Source organism: Purpureocillium lilacinum (assembly GCF_023168085.1).
Source record: "Purpureocillium lilacinum CBS 284.36 DNA, scaffold_7, whole genome shotgun sequence".
Taxonomy (NCBI): Eukaryota; Fungi; Ascomycota; class Sordariomycetes; order Hypocreales; family Ophiocordycipitaceae; genus Purpureocillium; species Purpureocillium lilacinum.
Window position 1 is genome coordinate 762066 of NW_027072117.1, and position 20278 is coordinate 782343.

Sequence of the window (20278 nt, forward strand, 5' to 3'; positions counted from 1 at the left end):
GATGCCAACGAAGGCAGCGATGGGTGTGTGGATAGATTTGAGATGCCAAAAAGGCAGAGTGTGGGTGTGAGAGTAGGTGTTGAGTGTGAGGGAAGCGGAAACTCGTGCACGCGGTGGGTGCGGGAGTGAATGAGTGCTCTGGTAAAGGGAAGGAGTGACCACTCCAAGCCGAGGCGAGGGACACAATAAATAGCCACCTCCATTGTTGACAATCAGCCAGCACAGCCATCACTCGGGCAAGGTTTTGGACTTGCGAGGCATGCGGCCATGTTTACTTCGACGAGCGCGTTGCTACGCGATCCATGACACATCCGCGCGAGCTGCCTCTCGCTCGTCCGCGCTACACGCCAAATTAACCGCCGCCAGCAGAGTCAAACGCGAAAGAAGCTCGCTGCACTAGAAGCTTCCTTTCCCCTTGCTGTACCACCTACAGCCCTGACTGGGCCGCGAATCACCCCAACACGGGGAACCCGTCGTCGTCGTCCTCCCCCGGAGCATCAGAGTCCTCATCGTGTTCCTCGTGATAATCGTACGCCTCTTGCACTGGGTATAGATCCTCCTCCTCCTCCTCATCTTCATCGTTCTCTCCGTCGCTGCCGGATTCTTCCTCCTCATCGTCTTCGTTATCATCTTCATTCCCAGACAGATCCTCCTCCGCTGGTTCTTCGTCCTCGGGGACGCCACTCGCAGGTGTTTGTTCCGCCGCCACGCTGGGGGTCCTGCCCGGGTCTCGCAAGCGAGCATTGTACCCTGTGCTCTTCTTCTTGGGTGGCTCTCGGCCGCGAAGGAGCGTCAGCTCGTCGTTGGTCAGCTGTAGGTTCGGCAGCGGCAGATGGAACGTCGTGGACGATGATTTGGTGGGCGTTCGATCCCCACACTCGAGGGTCGGGGCGAAGTCTAAGCGGGTCAGTTGCCGCCCGAACCGGATAGCCACGAGTTTCGTCTTCATGATAGCCTTGACCTTGGCCCATAACCCGCCATGATACCATCCGCTGTTGATGTCCCATGTCGGCCGCACTTCAGCGTTGTCCAAGAGCTCCTTCAGGAGCGGGTCGCTGATGTCGCAAACCTGCCAGACTTTTCCATCTGTGTGGTATGACTCGCCGTCGAATGTGTGACTTTGCGCCTGGTCCACGGCGTAATCCTTGTTAAAGCTAAGCTGGGATCGCCGGAGCGACTGCCATGTCTGGTCCTGGCTCGGCAGCTTCTTCTTGGACAATTTGAACATCAGGGTCTGGTATATTCGGTACTTGGGGTCTGTTCTGGGGTCAATGCCATAGGGAACGACCCCATCCCTCCACGGACCGCCCTTGAACTGGTACGCCGTGTAGTTGAGATACTTTTTCAGCTCGTTCCAATTTCTAAGCTTGCCAGCCAGGTGGTTGAGCAAGGAACGACGGGTCCAGACGGGGCGATACCGGAACGCCTCTTCGAGCTGGGCAATGATCTCCATGGTCCGCGCATCCGTCACGTCTGGGGGTAGCTGCGGCCCGGTAGGGGCAGGATCATCGGCGCTGATGAAGTAACCGACCTGCTTGACAGCCGTCGTGTTGATGGTGTTGCCATCTTCGGTGGTGCGGACATAGGGATTCTGCGAGTAGTAGTAGTTGAATGGGAGGCTCATGTGCGTGAAGATGGGTGGCGGGAGAATGTCGACGTTTGGACCGAGGTCCATTCCGGGGTCGAATTTGAAGCTCTTCAACTGTTGTACTGCAAAACACGTCAGCCGAGCTTCAGAAACGCGAGGTTACGAGATTGGGCGTTACCATCACCGGGAAGAACCTGCTCTGTGTATCTCCGCGCAAACGAGGACTTGGACATGTCCCAGTAAAAGTCGGCCAATCCTCTGAACCGGTGCGTGTGCTTGACGGTCCCGACTGCCTCGACCTGGTACTTGTCCACGTTGTCTGCGAGCTGCCGTCTGAGCTTCTTGGGCTCGTCTAAGCGGGCGATGGAGCCGACGCCATGGCTTCCGTCGGGTGGCACGGCGGCATTGGCGTCGGCGAGTTCAACATCACCCTGCCATGGGTCATTGGTGCCGCGTTTGCGCTTGCGCCCGGTGCGCTTGGGGACGGTAATTTTGAGCACGATGTTGTGCGAGCGGGCGTTGTGCGACATGATGGGCGGGCAAAACGGGCTTTCTGGGTTCAGATACAGCGGTATTGACGTCCTCATGGGGTCCAACGTCTGGAATATGGGCTGTCAGTTTCAAGCACGGAACTCAAGCGGTTGTGCAGACTCACATGGGTCAGGGAGGAGACTCGTCCAAAAGCTTTGACGGCGCGATCAATGTTTTCCACAACGGCGGGAACCTCCACGGCGGCGAGGTCGCGCGAGGGGATTGGATACCTCGGGGCTCCGTCTTGCGATGCATCGTACTGGTCATCCTCGGCGGCGTGGCCGTCGGACCGGTCGCTCAGAACATCGTCGTCGCTTTCTGAAGACGAGGCCATGGCTGGCAAAGTGTGCAAAGGCGGAGCCAGGCTTTCAAGGCTGGACGCTGCCTGAACAGGGCGTGAGATGAGTCGGGGGCATCAGGTCTTGATTCGATTGCCAGCAACGGCGAAGGTGGCCCTCCCGGTTCATGAGCTCGACTCCGAGGCACCTATTGGTAATAGCACCTCAGCGAGGCTATGCTGCAGATGACTGAGGTTTGTGCCGTGCGTATTGAGTGCGGGCGGACTTGGACTCGATGGCGGGTGCAAGTGTGAGATTGAGGTTGACGTCGCTGGTCGCAACACGATTGGATGGTGGGTGTCCCGGGTCCCGACGGGAACAACAGTGCCGTCTCTGAGTGTCGGGTTCCAGGTTTCACGGTCCACGGGATTGGTGGCCGTGCAGGCCCCGCCGCAGCTTCCAAGGTTCCATTCCAGGGACCCGACCCCAACTGTGGCTGTCGCCTTAGTGGCCCACCAGAGCGACAGGGCGGCCAGGGCTAAACTACAGTGGGAATGCATGCGCTGTGAGCGGTGAAGCACTCGACCATCAAATTACATGTTGGCAAGCTGGAAACAGGCCTGGCGCCCGCAAGATACAGAAGCCATAATATTTTGATGAATTAACAAGTGCAGACTGTGTCTAACCCGTTCGTTCTCTTGCAAGTCCAACGGGTGTCTTCGAAGCAAACAACTCAATAGTCAATACGCACACGCCAGCAATGCCACTGATACTACGGCATCCCTTGGCCCTCTGACGACCAGACACTGTCAATATCGAAGCTCAGCGCAGCTCGACAGGATGCTACTTGCTCCTCAACTCACTGGCAATGCCAAAACTACACCGTGAAACCTGGCGGTATATGGTCAAGCCTTGTGCCGTTCGCAAAGATGATGCCTTGAAAGCCGCCCAGCGTGTTCGACGCCGCAGACCCCGATGCCGATGGCTTCTTGACCAGCGGGTTCTTGGCCGGACTAACGTCGCAATTCTGGCTGACCATGTAGAGGTTCAATCCGATGACCAGTGTCTGCATCGTGGCATCATAGTATTTCTCCGTGATCTTGTCGATCTTGGACAACCCAACCGAGTCGTGCAAAATAACCGTCGGGAATCTCGTGGGCGTAATAAAGTTGAGGCCGTAGTGGTAAAGCGATGGGTTCGACTCCAGGACCGCAATCTTCTGTATGCTTCCGAATGACGTGCATTGCCACTGCATAATGTAGTACACGTTGTTGTCTGTGTCAGCGCCATTTCGCGTCACGCTTGAGAGCGCCTCTACCTCTTTTGGCGCAGTATCCCGAGGCAGCGCCTCTTCGGCCCAGACATCTTTGCGGTTGAGATACTCCGGGGCATAATAAATGCCTGACCTGGGACGGTCTTTGGGAGCTTTGTCACCGAGAGCGGGGTCCCGCGCGCCATCTGTGAGAAGAAGAACGCAGCCTTTTCCGCTGTTGGCATCCATAAAGGTTTTCATGCGCAACTTGTCAAAACTAGTAGAGTTTGACATATCCGGCGGGCATCGATTGTGGATGCTCTCGAGCTTGTCGAAGAATTCATTCGTCTTGGCAATGCTCCAGTACCGATCAGAGTCATCGCTGAGGTCGATCATGTATCTGATCCACCAAATGACTACTTCGCCTGGATAGTCGTTGGTAAACCGGTTCACGCCGGCGATCAGATCATCGAGAGACGCGCCAGTGGCCCCTTTAGGGTTATCACTGAGTTCCTTGTCTACATGAGCACCGTAGAACGCGCCACCATTAACGCTCGCAATGCGCATGTCAAAGTAACGCACGCCAACTCGTAGCTGGTTGTAAAGATCGAGGGTCTGGGTCTCCGTGTTGTCCGAGGAACCCCAATTCCACCAACCTTTTGTGCTTATCTCACTCATGGCGGCATCGTGTGAGCCCGGGACAACCACATGGCGCAGCTGACGATCCTTTATAACGTCGTACAGGCTTCTCATCCAAGCGTAGTTGCTGAAGTCAAGAGAGCTGGTATAACCATACTCCTCGCTCCCGGCAATGATGAGCGTTACGGGTGCTTGCTTTCCCGGAATTTCGTACTCCTTGGCGCCCATGTTCATGCCCTGAAGATCGAACCAGACTCGCTGTTGATACTCCAGATCGTCCATGTTGGTTGTCATGTGGATTACAAAGGTCTTATTTGTGCCGTCAATGCGATAGTTCGCGTATCCATTCGTGTCGGTAAAGGTGCCCACTGTTTGGTCGTAATCGCCTCGATTCTCCCTCGACTTGCCGGAAGGAATGTCTCCAAAATCCCATTTCGCAAACTGGTATGGCGTGGGACCGCCGGTGTGAACGAACTTGTAGGGCGTGAGATTAACGATCGTGACGTAGGCTGGATAAATCTCGCTGGCATTGCGGGAATTGTCAAGCTTTGTGCCTGCCGACGTAAGTCCTATCAAGTACTCGACGGACCCTGGAGTCCAATCGGGCGTGTAGTACCAGTAGTCCTTCTTGTCGCATGTTCCCTCTGGGGGCGGCGGCGGCGGCGGAGGTGGCGGAGGTGGCGGAGGGGCTCCAATCGATAGCACTTCATACAAGCTGATGTGCGACCACTTTGGATGAGTTGTAACAGCCAGGTTTCTCTCTGATGTGATTGACTCCCCGGTGCTGTTAACAATCATGTTCTGTGCCCCAATGGTAATGAGCTGTTGTACGCGATTGTTGTCGTAGTTGTCATCAACGAGCCACAGGGACTTTTGACAGCTTCTCGTATCCACGCATTCTTGCGTATACGTAGTGAACCATGAATAGGTCCCGGCAGCACCAATGTGCACGTTATGACAGTTTTTCATGATGACAGCCCATGAGGCATCGCAGCCGATCGCATCACCTCCCTCGCAAGCATAGTCGGGGTCGCCGGGAAACTGGCCCACGGCAGGCTTAAACGGGTCGGGTGGCTTTGGCGTTGGCTGATAGTATGGGGACTCAGTCTGCAGGAAGGTAGTAAAGATGTTCCTGGCGCCGTGGAAGTTGTACTGGTAGAACACATTATGTTCCGAGGCTGTTCCGTACAACCACGTTGCCTTTTGGCTCTCGATGAGTACGCCACGAGCACTATAGACAGAAAGCTGCGTCAAGTTGTTGCGAGCGTCATTGAGGTCGGGGTCGTCGATCTGGTGATCGGCAACCCAGCCCCAAAAGTTGTCAAAGTATCCTGATGCCTCCTTGGTGATGTGTAGTAGCAGGCTGGCAACTTGGCACTTTGGCGTGTTGGTTTCACTAGTGCTGGGAGGACACTCGGAAGGCGTGAGGTCTGTTCCGACGGCACCTCCGAGACGAACGTGGACGTCCCATAACGCTGCGTCGCCGGCATTCTTTGCTTGGATGTTCCATTCCATCATAATGGCACCCGGGGCCGGGCCGGCGGTGGTCAAGATCAAGTCCTGGATCTCAACTGTGCCAACGTCCCCCGGCTTGCCAACTCTGAGCATGGGAACGGGATCCTTGAATTTTGCGAAGTTGGCACCGCGGGCAGCGAACTGGGACCATGTTTCGCCCACGATTTTTGCGCCAACTGGGATTGTGACAGTCTTCTTAATGATGTAGGTTCCTGCGTCGACGTAAATGATCTTGCTGCCGTCTGCGTATTTGTCGAATGCCTTTTGTATGGCAGAGGTATCGTCATGCTTGCCATCGCCTTTCGCGCCTAGGTCTTTGAGGTGGACGAAATCGGACGATGACTTGTCCGTATACTGGTTTCTCGGTCTCTCGAAGTACGGATCCACCTCGAGACCTGAGACCGATGCACCCAGAAGTGATTTTTCTCGGGTGTAATCCATGGGTCCCTCAGTCCATGTTCGCCCTTTTTTGTACACGGTGCCAATGACATACTCCGGCGGTGTCAGTAGGTCGTCCTTGCCTAGCGACAGTCGAGGAAAGACTTACATTCTTGTAGTAGCCAGCTTTGAGTATCTCCTTTGAGCTCCCATAGTCCTTGATTTGACCTCCCAGATTTACATTATCCAGGACCAGCCCTGTAAAGCCAGAGTCGCTTTTGTCGGCGGGAGTAGCCATTTCGATTGCAGCCTCCTTTATATTCGAAAACGTGGAGTCCACAAATGTTGCAGATCCAGGGACCTGTCCGCTAGCTGCGTCGTTATAAAGCCGGAAGCCCACCTTGGCGTTGTTGACTGTGATGCTCTTCCAAACCCAGCCCCAGTCCCAGATAAGCTGCACCGCAGTATTGCAACCGTTGAAGGTGATCCTGGCGGCACTGAACTGCTGACTTCCACCGTCTGCTCTGGTATAAGTGTCTGGCAAGCGAACAGGTAGTTGAGAACTTACATATTCCAACATTTCCACCTGTAAATGTGAGGTCCGACATGACACCGCCACTGCCGTTTTCCGCGAACATCCCCTGCTGAGTCGTACTGGAGTCTGCAATAAACTCGACGTTCTCAATGGTCGTGGCCTGTGCAACTTGATAGTGCACTCCAGCAACGTAGGCACTGGCCCTGGTTGCAGTGATGTCGATCTTGAAGTTGCGAATCTGACCGTAAAAGCGAGCCGTATTGACGTACCACTCTAGAGCATTCCCGTCTGGGCCACTACCACCGTTGTCGACGTATACGTCTGTCGACAGGACCCCGAGGCCGATGAAGCTCTTTGCGGCAAGAATTGTCGGTGGCTCAAGGGCATCACCAATCATCTGCGTACCAAAGTACACGGCGATGGAGCTGGAAACTAGATATTTGCCAGGTGGAAAGTAGACTATGGCATTCTTGGTCGTTGACCCGTTACAGCCGGCGCCACAACGCTTGCCGTCGTCGATGGCTTTCTGGATTGCTTTGGTCGAGTCCTGAGATCGCGGTACATGTATCAGCATTGATTGGGTAGAGGCTATGAATATGTCATGTGCGTTGACTTACGCTTGCGCCACTCGGATCAGCTCCGTAGTCTATAACATTTCGGAAAACCTACGTTTCCGTCAGTGCTGTTCTATCGCTGTCCTTGGACTCAACTGGAATTGACCTTGTATGATTTGTCGTCACCCCATGGGACTGAGCCTTTGTGGTCCAAATTGCCGAGCCAGAAAGACCCTGCTCTCTTTTCAACTGGCTTAGATTGACTCGATGACGTATTTCTTGCATCCAGTTCAGCCACAAGAGCCGCAGCTCGAGCTAGGTCATCGGTAATTTTGAGCAGAGGTGGAGGCTTTTCGACGCTGCGTTTGGATGTCCACGTGCCGGGTTTCAGCTTGTAATTATTCCGGGCAGGCTTGTCCAGTCGGGCTTTGTTAAGCTTGGTCATCTTAGCAATCGCATCTTCAATCATAGCGCGAGCCGTCTTGATATCAGCAGCAGATGCATTAGCGGCGGTGACGAAACGAGACAGCGAAGAACTCTGCTCTTGCCCATTTTTGTCTGAGCCAAGCACTGGCGAGGGAGTTGCAGGTTTCGCAAGCGATTGACCCAGAAGGCAAGCCCAGGAGAGGGCAGCCCATAGTTTGAGTCGCATAACAAAGTGTGGTTTCTTCTCTGCTGTTTCTTCTTCACTGCGCCAATGGAGAGGATATTAAGGCACGAGACGAAACTAGACGAGTGGCTCTGAAGGGTACGACTTAGGAACTCTAGTACAGTATATATACCTGGAGTATGGCACGTTTGATGTTGGGTCGACGACAGCTCCCCGCGGGAAAGCTCGTCGGGAGAGCGACACCTCGTATTACACGAGGGTGCCATGTTGGCTGTCTGCAAGACGAAGGACTGTAACCCACTTCTCACCAGCAACTGGTAGTTCTGGACCCCTCGGGAGGGCAAGCTTCCATCACTGCGTCAATAGCGTTACTGTGACTGCTACTTTCTGCCTAAAAAGCATGAGAAATGTGGTACAGATGCTATCCGGAGGGTAGATCAACGCTGACCGGATACTGCAATAGCTGACATGGGTCTACGCCCCTACGTGCCTCGTGGGTTAGATGAAGCCTGATGAATTCTGGCGAGTTTCTGTCCTTTAAACTGACCCTGTCTCCTGCGGGAACTCCTGTGTTTGTCACCTGGATTCGACACAAATTCTTTCCTTGTTTATCTCGACAGTTGGATGAGCAGATGTCGAGGTCAGAAATGACAGACTGGGGGCAACAGCTCAGACTGAGTTCCAGGCCTCGAAGGTCGTTGTCCCGCGTAAGCGCTTACAAGGAGCTCAGGTTCGTGCAGGCCGTCGTTCATAACCATCGCCAACATCAGGTTGTGGAGTCCGTTGTTCAGAACAGCCGCCAACAGAGAAGTCAGGTCTGGAAAGCCGCTCTTCAAAGCCGTCGCCGGATCACATGCAGTTTCGTGGACGCGGTTGTTCGCAGTACGTGCCAACCGAGAGCTCATGTTCGTGGACCCGAATTTCCAGAGCCATCGCCAACATGGGGTTTGGGCCGTTGTTCAAAGCAACCGCCAGTAGAGAGTCTACGTCAGTTCAAGCACAGTACAGTAGTCTTTCAGACGTTCATTCTGTTATGTAAGTGAAACTCTCACCGGAAAGCCGCAGATGAGTGACTCAACAGACAATACACGAAGGAAAAGTAAAACCACCGAAGCGCCCATTGCCGCGCCTATGAGCAGAGATATACATACGTTTGCCGACTAAGATGAGCGCCTGAACAGAACACGAAGTGACCGAGGCACCAACGTGGTGCTGTTCGTCCTTCCTGTTCGGGCCTGTTACTTGGTGTTGTCTGCACGTTCCGACAAAAACTCTCCGAAAGCCTTGGCTGATGTCTGCTCTGTAGGATGTAGGAGAGGATCGCGGGGTAGCGGACCGTGAGAGCCAATGCCTTTGTTTGCGATCTAGCACAGTATGTTCATAGCATACGCGCGGTACGTTATACGAGACGCAACCGACTTGCATCACGGCTCTTGGGATTGGAGGGCTGGGGCCGTTCATGTGTTGGTCGAGTTGCACAAAGGGTACGGGCTCTCTTCACTCCCGACTCCCAACTTTTCCACCTTCGTTCTTCACCCCTCCGCACCAACAGCATACCGCGACCTTCTGGTCGAATCCGGCTCATCTCACAATCAACACAGTGCGCGGTTACGACACAGTCCTCGCGCTGCACTTTGGCAGAGCGCAAAGGAGATGTCCTCATTGTCGCCGATAGTATCTCCATCCTTGAGCGGGAACGTGACCTCCGCATTAGCCATCACTACAAGGCCGACGGCGGCCATAGCACAACCCCTAACGACACCATTCGTGTTCCCACCAGGCTGCGGCGGCCACTTTTCCAGCACATATACTGTCACGCAGCATCGTGTGAACGCTTCTCCCGCGATTTTCAGAGTTGTTGCCTCTATTCCAAGCCAAAATCCAACATGTCAACCAAGGGGGTGGAACGCGGGTTCCACCCCCTTTGTCTTCAGCCCAGCCGTTTGCCCCAGTGAGTGGACGGCTTATGAGTTGAAGGTCTACACGTCGACTTGGGAAGAAGAAATTTTCACGTTGAATTCAACCTACACGAGATACTTGAGCACTGTTGTGTCTCAGGCATGTTGCTGCTCCAAGTACGTGATCTCAATAGCCTCGATACTTCCTACCTCGAGGTCGTCTCAGCATTTCCCCCCTCGGTCCAAGTTGTTGACTTCGTGAGACAGTGGCTTCAGCTATTCCAAGTTTCTTGGCGGGAACATAATTGGCAAGGAAAGCGGTGTTTGTTTCCAGGAAATCCTGACGTCACATGCCACTGATGAGCAGCCGTCAACGCTCACATCGGGAGCTGTCTTTCCCAACGGCATACGAGCCCACTACGCATGGCGAATCTCGTGGGAAGGTTCCGACACTGCAACCCTCAGCCCAGCTCCGCCGAGTCTCATGGACTGCACCAATGTTCAAATACCTACGTGGGTTCCCGGCGCGACGGTTGACCCGAAATCGCGGGCGTCTTGTGCACCGTACCAGGACGGCACAGATAGACGGGACTATCTCCACGAGCCTTCAATCCTGTCCATCATCATTATTGGCTCAGTCAGTATAGCTGTAGGGATGGCACTATGCGCTTGGCGTTGCGATGTGCGAAATCGGAGGCGGATGAGACGTATGCAGCAGGGGACTGGAGGAGACGGCCAAGGAGCGAGCAGCAGGTAGAAGGGTCAACTTTTGACCTGCTGGACGATGCAGTTGGCGGTCACTATCTACCCGTACTGCAGTCTATTTAACGAGGACCAAGTGTTTGCCTCAGGTGATGAAACTCGAACACCGAAGGGCATGGCAGACGAACCATCACGGGTACATTTCTACCGTGCCGGCGTTGTAGTTGCGGAGAGAGACGTCGATGTGAACAGTGGAAGTCCAGTGCGTGGCGCGCTGGAGGTGTGTAAATACCGATCTAACTTGTCACGGCTGCGACGCTGCTCGTGGAACGCATCACAGGAGCGGCGGCGGTTGAAGGACCCAGGGACTTGTGCCAGTGAGGCGCAATGACAACTTTGGGTCAACGTATCGCATCCTCGAGATGGACCTCGATGTAGGTTAGGAGCCAGTCCCTGGTACATAGGAAGGGCTGCCAGCAGCCACAACATGCAGCTCCCAGACGAGCGCCTGAAGGTGTTGGTGGCTGGTGCTGGAAGCAGGCTTGACGCAGCCGCACGCGCGCCAGAGGCCAGAGAAATGACCCCGGTTTGATGAGCCGCAATTAAAAGAGAATGTGACCCTTTGGCAAATTGGCGCATCCGTGCCTATTGGGCTTCATCCCTTTGGCCGCCGTTGTTGGCGTCCAAGTTTCAAGATCACGTCCAAGGCGCGGTCCAAACTTGAAGAAAAGGTACGGAACCAAGGCGGGACGCACCAGTAGACGCTCACCGTTCCTGGGTGCCTGAGTACCTACCTGCCAGGTACCGCAGGTGGGGCCAGTTGCCGGCGGGCAGCTACAATCTTTGGCCGAGGACCTGAGGTGCTCCAGGTCAGCCACTTCTGGGTTCATCAATGGGTGCAGTGGCGGGCGGCTGCCCGTTCTTTGTGCTGTGCGGCCCCTGTGACCTGGGCTCCTCCGCCCGCCGGTGTGGGCCCACACACTCGAGTGGTAGCGTCATTCTGCAGCGCCCAGCCTCTGCAGCTGCCACTGAGGTGCCCGACAGTTGTCAACAGCGCCTGAGCTGCAGCCCGGGCAATTCCAATGAGCGCCGGCGTGTAGGTACCCGTCCAGCGCCAGGGCGGGCCTGGGAGCGTCAACGCTGGAGCCGACCTGATGGATCCCGTTCATCGCGCCGGGCAGCGCAAGGCCAAGGGCCCCAGAAGGCACCGCCGGTACGGTACCTGCCTCAGCGGCGCGGTACCGCAGCTGCGGGCGCCTTACCTGCGACAGCCAAGGTACCTAACCTGGTCTGGCCGCCCGCCGCCCTGTCCTTCATCTCTCCTCAACATTCCAGCTTTCCGACAGGCGGCTCGCACCCGCGTCCAGCCCGCCGCCCGCGTTAGCTTGTTAGTACCCTGCCCTGCCCTGCCTGCCCTGCCTGCCCTGCTCTCAGGGCTACCTCGCCAGACTCGAGCAGGACCCGACCTTTGGCCCCCGCCGCCTCGCCATCACCTGCCCGCCAGCCATCCACCTCCCATCCAGCCAGCCAGCCCGCCAGCCCGCCAGCCCTCCACCACACCTCCTCCACTTTACTGTCCATCAGGCGGCCGGCTACCTCTGGCGTCCCAGTACCGGGCCACCTCCACGCCTCTTTGGCTTCCTCCTCCCTGCCTCCGCCTCCATTGTCCCCTCTCCCATCGACAACATTTCGACCTCGAGCTATCAACCCGGCGCGTCCATCGATCCCCTACGGTCCGCCGCGAGGTCTTTCTCTATCCAGCGACGAAGACGACGACGACGACTTCGGCGACGACAACAACAACCATAGCAGCATCGTCACCAGCTCACCGCTGCGGCAGACGACGCCAACCTCGAAGCTCCCCGCACAACCACACGCGCTGGTTGCCCGGTGCTGCGAATAGCCGATTGAGCCCGCGAGCCCTGCCAGTCTAGTCTCTCCTTAAACCTCAAGGCCGTGAGGGTCGAGTGCAGCACAGCGTCGAGGCCCGATCGCCGCAGCCACTGCCTGTCAACCCACCCCTGCTGTCCCTGCTGCAGCTCGCGTCCCCCCCGGCACGGCTCCGTCCTATAACCTGCCGTCTCTCCTATCCGCCCTCCCCCACAGCCGCTGCGTCGCGGCCGACCCGACTCGAACGCTCCATTTCCATCAGCACGCGCCTGCGACACCCAAGCCAGCGAGGGGTAACCGTCGAGGCCAAGCTGTTTTCCCTTCAATCCACGCCGCCCGCCTCTGCTCGCCCTGCCCTGCCCTGCCTCGGGCTCCCGCTTGACGTCGTCGGACCGCTTACCCCACCGCATTCGCTGCATCCGCATCGTTCGCGGCCCGACAACAGAGCGACTGCGCATAGATGTTACAGTCAGCCAAGATGAAGCGGTTCGGCCAAAGAGTCGTAAGTAGACGCCCGCCTCGCCCTGCCCTTCGCCAATCGAAACTTCCGCGCCATTACACCGCTGGCTGCGCTGCACCTCGTTGCGCGGAATTAGCTAACAGGGGGGCTCATTCCCCAAGGCGCAGCTCTCGCGAGGCAAGGACGCCAGCAAGTCCTCCAAGAAGAATAAGGATTCCAAGGACGGGACGTCGTCTCCTTCGTCCCGAGACTCTGCCAACCAGTCGCCCGTCCTCACGCCCACCTCGTCCACCTCGACGCTCAATGACATCCGCAACAAGCCGCTCCCCCCAAATAGCGCTCCCGGCGGAGGAGACCACGGAGCTCCCAACCAACCTTCCAACCTGTCAAACGTTGCCCAGCAAGGCAGCGTCCCCGATCGCTTCGGCTCCATGGGCGGGGCGTCGAGCCCCAACGGCGGCAGTGCCAATGCCAGGCTACCTCCCACGGTGGTCATCAGTCCAACTCCTGGCGTACGTCGTTTGATCCCCCCCGCGTCTCCAAAACCATGTTGGCGTCCGCCTCCGGATCCACGTTGGGTGACTGACACAACACAGCATATTCCCCCTCCGGGTGCCGCCGAAACCATGCCCCACGATCTCGCTCCGCCCAAGGCTGGCCAGAAGTCGCTGCTGATCCATCGGGGCATCGATAATCGCGACGCCATCCCCGAAGGCTTGCGGACACCGAAGCGACAGCACTCCTCGCGATTTGACATCTCGGCGCACAGAGAGTTGGAGAAGCTTCCCGGCTTCCACGAGGTGCCTCCCAACCGGCGGCAGGAACTGTTCATGCAAAAGATCGACCAGTGCAATGTCATCTTCGACTTCAACGATGCCAGCGGCGATATGAAGGCCAAGGAAATCAAGCGGCTTGCACTCCATGAGCTTCTCGACTACGTGGCCAACAACAGGCAAGTCATCACGGAGCCCATGTACCCGCGAGTCGTCGACATGTTCGCCAAGAACCTCTTCCGACCGATTCCGCCACCCGTCAATCCCCAAGGAGAGGCATTTGATCCGGAAGAAGACGAGCCGGTTCTCGAGGTCGCCTGGCCGCATATTCAAGTGGTCTACGAGTTCTTCCTGCGCTTTATCGAGAGCCAGGACTTCAACACCAACATTGCCAAGGCGTATATCGATCACAGCTTCGTGCTGCAGCTGCTGGATCTCTTCGACTCCGAGGATCCACGAGAGCGAGACTTCCTGAAGACGACCCTCCATCGCATTTACGGCAAGTTTCTTAACCTCCGATCCTTTATCCGCCGCTCCATCAACAACGTCTTCTTCCAATTTACCTACGAAACCGAACGATTCAACGGCATTGCGGAGTTGCTAGAGATTCTCGGGTCCATAATCAACGGCTTTGCCCTGCCGCTGAAGGAAGAGCACAAGATCTTCCTGACCCGCGTGCTTCTTCCTCTGCATAAGCCAAAGAGCCTGAGCATGTATCACCCTCAGCTGGCCTACTGCATTGTCCAGTTCCTGGAAAAGGACGCATCTCTGACGGAGGATGTGAGTTTGCAATTGATTCCTGGCCAGGACCTCTGCTACAGCTACTGACTCACCCCTAGGTCGTCCTTGGTCTACTGCGATACTGGCCCAAGGTCAATAGCACCAAGGAGGTCATGTTCCTGAACGAAGTAGAGGACATTTTTGAGGTCATGGATCCCGCCGAATTCGCCAAGGTCCAGGAGCCTCTGTTCCATCAGCTGGCCAAGTCAGTTGCTAGCCCGCATTTCCAGGTCGCCGAGCGCGCATTGTACTTCTGGAACAACGAATACTTTTGCAACCTCGTGAGCGACAACGTCGAAATCATCCTGCCCATCATGTTTGCTCCACTTTACGAGAATTCTAAAGGACATTGGAACAGGTGCGTTACCTTCCCCGGAACTGTCTGTGGCACACATTACTGACCACGCGAGTAGAACCATTCACGGCATGGTGTACAATGCCATGAAGCTCTTCATGGAAATCAACCCACAGCTTTTCGACGACTGTTCGCACGACTACACGGAGCAGCAGAACAGTGCGGCTGAACGGGAGGCGTTGCGAGAGCGCAAATGGGCAGCACTCAGCGAAAAGGCCGATCAGCGACGGGCGTCGCTGGGCAACAGCGTCGGCGAGGTACCACCCCGTGCCCAGGGGAGCTCTTTGCCGCGCGTTGATGAAGTCGATCCGGCAACCGAGGACAACCAAAAGAGGCTCGATTCTCTGAAGCTTCAGGATGCTGGCCGTCGCCCAGCCGGCCATGAGCGCCAAAGCTCTGTCGGCTCTACCCGAAGCAGATGACGGGCTCCGTGCCAACTGCCTCGTACGCATCGATAGACGAGGCTTCGCAGCCCTTGGTTCAGCAGCCAGGTCATGTCTTCTCTGGTCTGCACAGGGCCTGCACGATCCGAAATCACGACCAGCTTCTATGCGCCTTATAGGAGCACATTGGAGTCTGGAGAGCAAACATTCATAAATTTTCTGCGTATTTCTCTGGCTTGGCGCGACACGGCTTTTTCGCGGGCCGCAACCGCCATTCAACAAGACGACGAGTGACTGAGCAAACGTGTGGGGTGCATGCAGAAAGTCGTCTTGTCTGCGATGCGGTGCTTGTCGCACATGTCTTGTCTTATTGCGAGGCTTTGTCGAACAGCGAGCATCAGTCCGTGTGACAGCTTGATGATCAGGTCGACTTTTATTCTGGTGCTTTACCATCAAGGATCCGTGAACACACGGAGACAGCCGCACTTGCACCTTGAATACGAAGGAGGAAAGGCGTGACGGGCGGCACTGGCTTACAGTGTTTGGCAGTTCATGTGCGTTTTCTTTGGTGTTGCCACCTTCGCCCCGCCTCAGACACTTTGGGGTCCCCCGTTTCGTTTGGGGAGGGTGCGGCGGAAAAGTATAGGATGCAGGGAAACACATGGCGCAAGGCGGCGGCCGACGGGCAATCGATCGATGGAGGGCGTTGTAAACGCGGTTGATCAGGGAGGGGGCAGAAAAGTCGGCGAGGCTGGGTGTTTCGCAGCCTCGGCGGCCTCGGCGCGTGACCGAATACCGTGCTTTGTGGCGCTCGCGGCGGGAAGGGGAGTCGCCGGAGGCTGGTAGACGGCGAAGAAGGGCAGCAGGACGAACGTTGAATCCGATAGACTTTTCTAGTTTCTTTGTCAATGTGGTGCTGCGGCGTCATGACGCGCTTTGATGGGACTTGGTGCCTTGTGATGTGTGCCGACGCGCGTGTCTGGACAACGGTCAACTCTCCAAGGCAGGCGAGGTGATGAGCGATGCGAACGACGCGAACGATGCGAACAAGGCCGATGGAAGAAGTAATGTCGAATCATTTGGCATTTGTACAGGGTATATAGTTCCAACAGCTCTCAAAACGTCTCCCAACTCCCTGGGACCTCTCCCTATCCCAGTCCGTTTCTCGTCAGGCCGTGTCCGCGTTCCCTCCCAAACCAGCCCCGTTTCCCGGTCATCGTACAATCCACAGCCGTTGTTGCGAACAGAAGCGCCGAGCGCCTCGCAGGCGCAACGTGCGCCCACTCGCAGCTGGCGCGTGCGTAAAGAGGACCGTGGCCCCCTAACAACATTCGAAAGAACAAGAAAGAAAGGGAAAGAGAGAAAACCACTGGCGAACTGTGCGAGCGTATCGGGGGAGGTGCTGTCGCTCCGCGGCTCGAACGTGTCGCCAAATGTCGCCGTCAAACGCCGTGGCGCTTATCATCTCTTAGGCATACAGGAAACACAATCCGTGATTACTTGCCGAAGCGTGACGCTCTGGCAAATGTCAAAAACGGGGAAAAGAAATGGCACAACATCGTGCTTTGCCTGTCTCGTTCGCACAGGCTTCCATGGCGCTTGGCCAGTCGTTGCCAAAGGACTTTGTTGCATAGAACAGCCATCGCAGCGCCGGCAGTTCGCCAGCGTCATCGTATCAGCTTCTCAATGTCAGTGTCCATCGAATAGACCGCATCAGCGGCGATATCTGGGTCTGTACTTATTGTAGCCGCCTCTGCCACGACCGCGAAATCCGCGACCACCACTACCGCCACCTCGGCCGCCTCCTCGACCCCAGTTGTTCTGCTGGTATCCGTTGAACTGAGGCGGCGCAGGGCCATGAGGTGGATGGGCACCCGGGCCCCAAGGCCCGCCTGCTGGCGGGAAAGGCTGCATTCCAGGCTGATTGGGGTTCCAGCCGGGGGGAGGCTGCGGCGGCCAGGTCCCCTGATATCCCATCGGGGGAGGTGGCGGCACGGGGGGTCCTAGTGGTGGTGGTGGTGCGACGTGCTGGCTTGCGGGGCCTTGAGGAGGCATCTGGTAGAAAGCCTGCGATGCTGCTGCAGCGTTGGGTGGCTGAGCGGGGCCGCGATCGTTCCTATGAGAGTGTGAGCGGGGAGACGGACGTCGAGGCGCTGGCTGCGCCGAGCGGGACCGCGAACGAGATCGACTGTACGAGCGACGTCTGTGAGATCGGCTTCGTCGCGGACTGGGGCTGCGGCTGTAGCTGCGGCTCCGACTGCGACTGTACGAGCTGCGTCGCTGACGGGATCGACCCGAGCGGTGCTGGTGCGAGCTTCTGTTGCGGCTTCTGCTGCGGCTCCTGCTGCGGCTTCTGGAAGCGGACGAGACGCGACGTCTCTTACGAGAACGCGATGGCGATATGCTTCTTGGGCTGCTAGAATACGCGTCTCTGGACCGAGATCGGGACGCTCGGGCGCCGGGCGAGCCCTTGCGAGGTTCAAATCTCTCCTTCATCCATGCACAAAACTCTGCGCTCCAGCCATAGTAGTTGGTTTGTTTTTCGGCGGGGCGGTCAGGTTTGATGATCTGTCCCAGGGCGTTGATGTCGCAACCGGCAATCTCAGCCAAAGGCTTCGGTCTGTATATATCCTCGACCTCGCGAATGGTCTCATCCACCAACCTGTCGAGCTCTTCATCATTGGGCCCAGGGTAGATGGTGAGAGGGCGGATTTGGTCGGGGCGAATGGGGGTGGCAGATCCGCGTTTCAGGTGCGGAAGCCAGCACCCGGCGGGTTGTTCGTGCCAGGGAAGCGACGGGTCGCCGTGGATATAAGGCTCTTTGCGGGGCGCGGACTTGGTGTGCGCAGTTTCTTCGTCCTTGGGGAAGATGGGATAGCCAGAGTGCTTGTCGGAGGCGAGGCTGACAGTCTCTCTGAGGCGTTCGAGCAGAGCCGTAGGGATATAGTGCTTCTCCTCCCAGATGTCAAGAAGGTCCCGTACCTTTGCAATGTGCTTCGGGCTCTTGTCGAAGAAAGAGGCGGCCATGACCATATCGGGTAGCTGGGCTCCCCAAAGGGCGCCGAACCCTGCGTTGCCCAGGCGGACGACAACGTGGTGCAACACGTCGCTGATGATGTACAGCACGTGGAGTCTTCGTCTCCTCACGCTGGGTCGGTCGAAGTCGTCTTCCATGCTCTCGGAGAGGGCGACCATGAACTTTCCAAAGGTGGTCGTGCGGCCATGCGAGTGGACGATGTTGGCGGCAATCCAGTTCTTGCATTCCTGGAACAAGAAGTTTAGCAGGTCTCCAGGAGAGTGTTCAGGTACGGGAGAGACGGCAGCTCTCGAGCGTAGTAGCAAACCTGAACGTTTTCGTGCGAGCACTTGTCGAGGGTGCGGTCGATGAGGTCGATTCCATCCTCGATGGCGCCGCGAGGCACAGGCGTGGGGTCGTCGCGAAGTAGCGCGGCCGTGAGCGCGGCCTTAGCCACGGCGAGATCCGGAGTCGACACGATCATCGTCGCGGCGGAAGGCGCGCTCCCAAGGCTGCGTTTCGCGTGGTGGGTGATCCGGGGTCGGGCGAGGTGCTGAGGTGAAGGGAAAGAGCAGGTGGGAAAGGTGGGTGGGCGAGGTGCTTGAACAGCTGCCAGGCACAAAGTCACTGCCGCGCAGCGCAGGTCCTGACAGCTGTTGGCAGGGGTGGGGCGAGGGGAGCTTCGTGGTGCCCGGTCTGGTGGGGCGGCAAAGCTTCGGGCTGCCAGCTGCCCGTCATATGCTGCTGAAGATCGGCGAGGCCCTATCGATGGAAGCCGTCGAGCTCTCTAGGTTCTCCGTTTGCAGTGTACTTTCTGTTCACTTTGGGTGCCGTTTTGCAGCGGACGTGGCCGATTGATACATTGTCCGCGGTGTAGTCCATGTGCGCGCACCCGTCACGTCAGGAAGGATTCAGAAACCGAAACGTGAAAAATCACTGCATCGCCAGGCGACCATGCGAAAGCTACCTCCGGATGCGAGCATGAAGCCATGCCTTGAGTTTGAAATAATTTGTCTGCATGAAAACCAAGTCGCAGAAGGAAACCGTCCACTGTGTGCAACAGATACCACGATACATTCCAAGTTCCCAAACGCCGGGTACAAAATATACAGGCCCGGTTCTTTCCGAACTTGCTGCGCGACAGCCAATTTTTCACGAGAAGCGGTCACCCTTTCGACTGCGGTATGGCGTGTCGCTCTCGTATTTGCTCTTCTCCGCGACGCGTTCCGACTCGGTGGCCGGCGCGTGTCTCGTTGGCGCGGGATCGTTGCTGGCTTCCTGGCTCGGCGAGCCGGCGCTGTCGGTCCTCGCGGGTGTGCCGTTGGCCGTCGCGGCCGTCGCAGTCGAGGTCTGGCCGCCAGAGTACTCCAACGATCTTATATCATACTTCTTCCGGCGGGCCTCCTCGAGTTTCGCCTTGCGGTCTGCGTTGATCTCCTTCTTGGCAAAGTAGTAGGCGCCGGCGCCGGCTGCAGCGAACGGAACGGTCAGCAAGCGACGACGTCGATTGAGCATTGCCAGGCACACTTACCGACGCACAAAGAGCCCCAGCCGAGCCTGTTCTTGTCAGCTCCCATATTCCGTCCGTGCCGAGCGGGTGACGAACCAAAAGGACTTGACCTGTGGTGAATTAGCATCTCGCGCCACCGCAGTTGGTCATCATCGCGGGCTCACTTACAGTGTTCATCTTGACTGCCTGGTGGAAGAAACTGCGCGCTCCGAGGGTGGTCGTTGCTGTTCCTTCTGGTGCTGTTGGCCACAATAACGAGGTTGTCGTGTGCGATGCGGCGTGCAACGAGGCAGCTACAGGAAGAGTTTCCGGGTCGGAGCACCTCTGACGTCGAAGCTTAAGCGATGGCTGCAAGCTAGCGCACAAAGTCCAAGTGTGGTGCTAGAGGACAGTGCGCCGAAGTGCCGGGAAGAACTCGGAGGTGCTGCCAGCGGGGCAGGCAACGGCTCCCAGGCCGGCCCCAGCCCCGGCCCACATGGCGGGCTGCTGCGGTGACTCGTGAGGCCCGCGTTGGAGCTCTGGCCGCTGCAGGGCGCAGGCGGTGCTCGGTCCAGTGTTCAGCGGCTTGTGGCACAGCTGGTGGGACCCGGCCGCCTGAGTTTCAGCCGCCACACTGTGTTTCGCGGCAACG

At 57.2% G+C, this 20278-nt stretch overlaps 5 protein-coding genes across 5 annotated transcripts; 1 reads left to right on the forward strand and 4 right to left on the reverse strand.

The window, feature by feature from the left end:
* Positions 1–451: 451 nt before the first annotated feature.
* PLICBS_009141 (tau 95 subunit of transcription factor TFIIIC) lies at positions 452–2453 on the reverse strand (the record flags this gene model as incomplete). Its single annotated transcript, XM_018323661.2, has 3 exons — positions 452–1710; positions 1767–2187; positions 2244–2453. The coding sequence occupies 3 exons, from the start codon at positions 2451–2453 to the stop codon at positions 452–454; spliced, it is 1890 nt and encodes a 629-aa protein (XP_018176840.1).
* An 821-nt stretch (positions 2454–3274) lies between these two features.
* Positions 3275–7290, reverse strand: PLICBS_009142 (uncharacterized protein; the record flags this gene model as incomplete). The annotated part of the gene is made up of 3 exons (XM_065601562.1): positions 3275–6295; positions 6351–6700; positions 6750–7290. The coding sequence occupies 3 exons, from the start codon at positions 7288–7290 to the stop codon at positions 3275–3277; spliced, it is 3912 nt and encodes a 1303-aa protein (XP_065457634.1).
* Positions 7291–12848: 5558 nt separating this feature from the next.
* PLICBS_009143 (serine/threonine-protein phosphatase 2A 56 kDa regulatory subunit delta isoform) lies at positions 12849–15160 on the forward strand (the record flags this gene model as incomplete). Its single annotated transcript, XM_018323664.2, has 5 exons — positions 12849–12872; positions 12974–13342; positions 13427–14383; positions 14443–14741; positions 14797–15160. The coding sequence occupies 5 exons, from the start codon at positions 12849–12851 to the stop codon at positions 15158–15160; spliced, it is 2013 nt and encodes a 670-aa protein (XP_018176843.1).
* Positions 15161–17237: 2077 nt separating this feature from the next.
* PLICBS_009144 (uncharacterized protein) lies at positions 17238–18621 on the reverse strand (the record flags this gene model as incomplete). Its single annotated transcript, XM_065601563.1, has 3 exons — positions 17238–17500; positions 17716–18385; positions 18466–18621. 3 exons carry the CDS (start codon positions 18619–18621, stop codon positions 17238–17240), a joined length of 1089 nt encoding a protein of 362 aa, XP_065457635.1.
* A 668-nt stretch (positions 18622–19289) lies between these two features.
* PLICBS_009145 (uncharacterized protein) lies at positions 19290–19824 on the reverse strand (the record flags this gene model as incomplete). Its single annotated transcript, XM_065601564.1, has 4 exons — positions 19290–19606; positions 19669–19694; positions 19744–19757; positions 19816–19824. The coding sequence occupies 4 exons, from the start codon at positions 19822–19824 to the stop codon at positions 19290–19292; spliced, it is 366 nt and encodes a 121-aa protein (XP_065457636.1).
* Between the last annotated feature and the right edge of the window lie 454 nt (positions 19825–20278).